Below are 5,023 nucleotides of genomic sequence, written 5' to 3'. Positions count from 1 at the left end.
AACTGCTGTTGTTTGTTTATTTTTAGAGAAGCCTCAGATAATCTTTCAGTACCAAATCAAAAGGGATCATTTACTAATATCTCAGGTATTTAGTTTCTAAGAACATGCAAACTGTTCCTGATAAAAATTGTTTGATAAGAAAATACTGCTAAAACATAAAATTCAAAAGTAGTACCAAAGTCAGAGCAAGAAAATGTTTCCCAGCAGTGCCTTTGGTTAGAGACACTTCCTCCTAGTCTCAAAACGTTGTTGCAAGTGATCTAAATGTGGAATTTTCTCTAAACAAAGAAGTGCTCAGAGCAATAGACAGAATATTCCCCACATAAGCACTCATTGATGTAGCGATTCTGGAGGGGTGAAAAGCCAAAACCCAAGAACATTTCCTAGCTAAGGGGAAATTAAGTGTCATCTTAATGAAAAATGACATGACCTGTGATTGTTACAGTGCTGAGACTCGTGTGCATTGACCTACTGTTCTACTAAGATTTTTTTTCTACAATTGAAAATGCCTTTACATTTCTAGCTACAGATTTGCACTCCTTAGTCTGATAATATACGTTTGTATATAAAGAATAATATTAAGTATTCGTTGTGTGGATAAAGTTTGACGGTTTTGATAACTATTTTATGAAGTACTGTTACAGTGTGTGGTCTTGGTGGTTATTTTTAAAGAAACACCTCCCCTCTTGCATAAGGGGGCAGGAGAGAGGTGGCCATGCTTAACTTTATTATTCTTTTTTTTTTTTTTTTGATGTGTGTGTGTGATTACCAGAAGTGTCAATTTGGATTTTGAAATAAGCCATTTCAAATTTTTATTATTATTTGGGTGAACTCTGGCTGAGTTTTGTTTTTTTGTTTAGTCATTGACTCTGCTATGGGACTGAGCATTAAATAGTTGCCTCATTCTTGTTATAGCTTTTTCTTTTTTTGGTATTAGGTATGCCACATTCCTCTGTAAAACTGTGCAAGTCATTTGGAACCATTTATTAGTCTTACCAACCAGTCCTTCAAAGTCATAAGTGAGCATTTGAGAATGCACGTGTGTATGTTTCACTATGCTATCTACTTGACTTGCTTTGGGGATTTTTAGCAGCTTTTCGAACCCTTTACTATACAGATCTTAGCTTAGTAATATTAGTGAATTTTCTGTTTCTTGCTACTTCTAGCGTAAAGAAGGAATATAATCTAAAAATATATATTTGCATTTTAGGTGTATTTGAATCACATGGAACTCTTGTGGTGCCTAATGTTAGTGTTATAGCTCCTGAAAAATTGTCTGCCAGTGCCAGGCGTCGTCAAGAAATTCAGGTACACACGCACCAAATAAGTATTAAAAGGTGATCCTTAAAAGTTAATGAATTCATATTTTCAGTATCGCCTACTGTACAGAAATACATCCTGTTCTTTATTCATAAAATAAACTATGAACAACACAGAAGGTTGAAAGCAAAGACCACCTTTTTATAACATTTTGGATCTTGGGGATTGTGTATGACATGGCTACTCAGCCATAATTGTATGTACATATTAGAAATCTTATTTTAGTGGGAACCATGGTTCTGGAATTTTTCTTTTTTATTCAGTAAGTGCTGGAACATGTTAAAGGTGCAAGTTCAGCATGCTGTTAATTTGTAATATGTATGTAACAGATACTTACATATTTCATGACGCTATCTCAAACTAAAGGTCTAAAGAAAACAGCAGATTTAAGCACACAACCCTGCCTAAAATGTAATCTTGTAATAATGTAGAAAAGATTAAATGATACTAGAAACAAATGTCGAGAGTTAGTCATTCATGCTTACTGGCTTCGAGATATATGGAGTACATGGTAAAACATAACTGTAATGTTATCCCCCTTTCAGCCCAAATGTGGGTGTGCAACAAAAAATCCCCCCCTATAAATAGTTCTCGGAACCCAAATAAAGAAGTGGATTTTATTCTCTGAGCTTTGAGCTAAACAGACTTGCTGCTTTTGGGTTTCTGACATATAAAAGCATCTTTCCAAGGTACAAAAGACAATGCAGTGCAAGGCTGCAACTACATCTGTAAAGTACTACCTTTGCAGTATTGCTTGCTCTGGGAAAAAGTGTTACAAGGCATGACTTGTACTTTGGTTTGGCTTTCAAATCGGTCATCCTTCAATTAGAGATGATTCACTGTATCCAGTCACAGGTTCTCATGTTTCTCTGAAAGGTTATTTAACACCCAGAAACAGAAAGGAAGTTTTCACTATATACGTGAGAATACACATTCTAACGTGCTGTTCAGTCTACTTTAGTACAGTATTACCAAGTATTTAGTATCAGTATTATCAAGTGTTTACCATTGCTGCAGGAGTGGCTCAGCCCCAGTCTCCTTCCTGTCTACTCATCAAGGATTATGATGGAATTGTTACTGAAAATTATATTAAATGTGAATTTTAGCTTAAATATTATGTAGTTCTGTATCTCGTGTTAGAAGCAGCCTCTTCTGTTAAAGTAAGTGTTCCCGATGTCTGTCACACAGAAGCAGTGTATTTTACTTTGGTGCATCTTTTGTTGCCAGGTGCAAACAAGACTTCAGACATTCATTTCTAGCCTGCAACAGAAAACAAGTGAGATTGAGATTTTAGCAGTAAGTATTTGGCAGAAGCCTGAATTAATTTCAGTTTCTTAATTGAATTGGATGATGTAGTTGCTGTCTGGATCTTTCCATCATGGAATCTGTCATGAACAGTTTATTTAAAATGCTTAAAACCTCGGTAATATCCAGTTCTACCAGCGTGAGTGCTTCTTTGGAAATAAAAAAGTCTGACTCCTTTCAGTATAGCTAACCTCTAATTAGCAAACTGGTAACAGAAGAACTGTAAAGTATTGATTTCTTTGTATTTTTACAGGTAGACCTGCCAAAAGCAACTATGATACACTTCTTGTCATTAGAGGTAAGCAATTAAATATTGTCATTAAAACTCTAATTGAACAATAGATGATAAATTCTTTTCCTAATGAAGAGGAATGTAAAATTCATCTATAAAAGTTTTTCTCCTTCAAGGAGTTTGAATTAGGTTTTAAAACTTGTAAAAATCATTTTTACCCAAGGAGCTTGACTGAGGCTAGAAAAATCCTGCTGCTCTGAAGTAGTGCTTGTCTGGTCATCAGATCCCAGTGCAAGGTTTGAAAATATTTTCAAAATACTTAGTTCATCCAGTCTGTCCAAGTCATGGAGATATAGATAGATAGATAGTTTATCACTCCTTGCTTACAACAACCAGGCACGTGAACGGTTCGCATCGTTCGCTTTTCACCACCCTTATACCACAGTTCCCATGTTCTGTCCAGCATTGTGAAACTGATACAGCCCTTTTAATTGCTTACATGTTTTTATTGCTAAACTATCTGTGTTAAGAAATCAGTGATCAGTTTCTTAGTACATTTTGTTAGAATTCAAAAAAACCCAAGATGCACATGTTCTTTATATGAATTTTTTTTGAAACATTTAATTAAGGAGCACTGACATTACACAGTGTTCCGAAGATTGAATCCTCTTGGGAGAAGTGTTTCCTTCACAAGAGAATATAAGATTGTATCATAGATCCTTGTCAATTTTTTTTAGTTTGATGGAGATCGACAAGCCTTTGATGCTACCGTGAGACAGCTGATGTCACGATGGCCAAAACAGAGATGTTCGTACTTACAAGCAATTTGTGATGAAATTTACAGTATCAAAATGGAAAAGAGGTATATTTGTTAAACTCTTATATGTACATAAAATACCTCAATTATTTCTGCCTTCAAACTTTACTAAATAAGCTGCTCTTAGTTTGTCCTCCCCTTTCCCTCTCCCTAAGGAAGAAAGAAGTATTTCCAAAACATTTATAGTTCCTTGAGCATGGGAAGAGTTTACTGGCCATTTAATCCCCACTTGTGGTCAAATGTAAATTCTTGGATGTGTAAATTCTTTTTATTAGCCTTTTCAAGAAGTTCTAAAATGTATTCCCACTGTTACCTCATTTGCTGCTTTGTTCATAAAACTGAAGAGCGAACAATTGCATACAGTCAGGTATAATGCTCTTTTACAGAAGAATACCTCTTTATATATACTATATATATAAATATATGTATGTATTTAATATACTACAGAAGAACCCTCTTTTCTCATGGGAGGGACTCAGCTTGCCTTTTAAAATTCATTGAATTCCTCCTGCTTTGAAGGAATACTGTGGGAATCTGGCATAGCTGACAGACTTCAAGCAAACACAATGCATGCTCTGTCAACACCTGCAGTAAAGCCCATTTCTGTTTTCTAAGCATAAAACCATTCATGTTCAACTTGTAGTCTCCTTGTTGGATTCTGGCAAGGCTGAAACAGGCCGGGCACATCTGGTTTTAAGACTCAAATTTGCATCTTTTGGCATGTACTGGTACAGTTCAGTGAGACCTGGGTATTTATATCCCGTTGTGGGTTTCATTTGTAGTACATTTGCTTAAACCCATGTTCAGCTTGAAGGTATTACTTAACCTTTAAATAAGACTAAAAACTGACTTCGACTCCTTTTTCAAGATACACCGAAATTGCTTATGTTTACCATGGCAACTAATTATCACATGAAATGTTGTTTTCTTCCTGCGGCTTGCAAGGCTGTGAGCAACAGAACCCAGTTACTACATCCAAACAGCAGTCCATGATTTGGGGAATTTTACTGGGTATGAATGTAACAGTCCCTGACAAAGTCTTCCTTTCCTGTCTGATGCCTGCACAGAGTACTGCTTAGCCATAAGCCTTCAGATCACTGAATGAAAACTGAACAGGCTAAATGGAAAGAGAATGAAGGGGAAAATTGCAGCCACATCCAAAGAAACTAAAACTTCCTGCTTTTCTACTGAATCTTTGCTGTTAGCTTATTGCTGAGCTTTGCCACAGGTATTACAGCTTTTGAAGTTGCAGTTCCAAAGGTTAAACCTCTTTCTCTTTTCCTTCTCTCTGCAGGGTTCCTGCACTTATCCTCTACAGTTACCGAGATGAATACAAGGTTTTGTTTTAG

At 35.9% G+C, this 5,023-nt stretch overlaps 1 protein-coding gene across 1 annotated transcript in view; it reads left to right on the top strand.

Annotated features, from left to right (window-relative positions):
- EIF2AK4 (eukaryotic translation initiation factor 2 alpha kinase 4) overlaps nt 1-5,023 on the top strand; it is a gene marked incomplete at its 5' end in the record, with an annotated part of 35,598 nt that extends 30,575 nt beyond the window's left edge. The window contains 6 exons of the mRNA XM_010009144.1: nt 27-85; nt 1,211-1,308; nt 2,548-2,616; nt 2,879-2,923; nt 3,595-3,719; nt 4,969-5,023. Coding sequence (XP_010007446.1) covers nt 27-85; nt 1,211-1,308; nt 2,548-2,616; nt 2,879-2,923; nt 3,595-3,719; nt 4,969-5,023 — 451 coding nt within the window. The remainder of the gene's footprint in view (nt 1-26; nt 86-1,210; nt 1,309-2,547; nt 2,617-2,878; nt 2,924-3,594; nt 3,720-4,968) is intronic.

This window comes from Nestor notabilis, unplaced genomic scaffold, assembly GCF_000696875.1.
Source record: "Nestor notabilis isolate BGI_N333 unplaced genomic scaffold, ASM69687v1 scaffold21962, whole genome shotgun sequence".
NCBI lineage: Eukaryota > Metazoa > Chordata > Aves > Psittaciformes > Psittacidae > Nestor > Nestor notabilis.
This window is presented reverse-complemented; position numbering and strand designations above follow the sequence as displayed.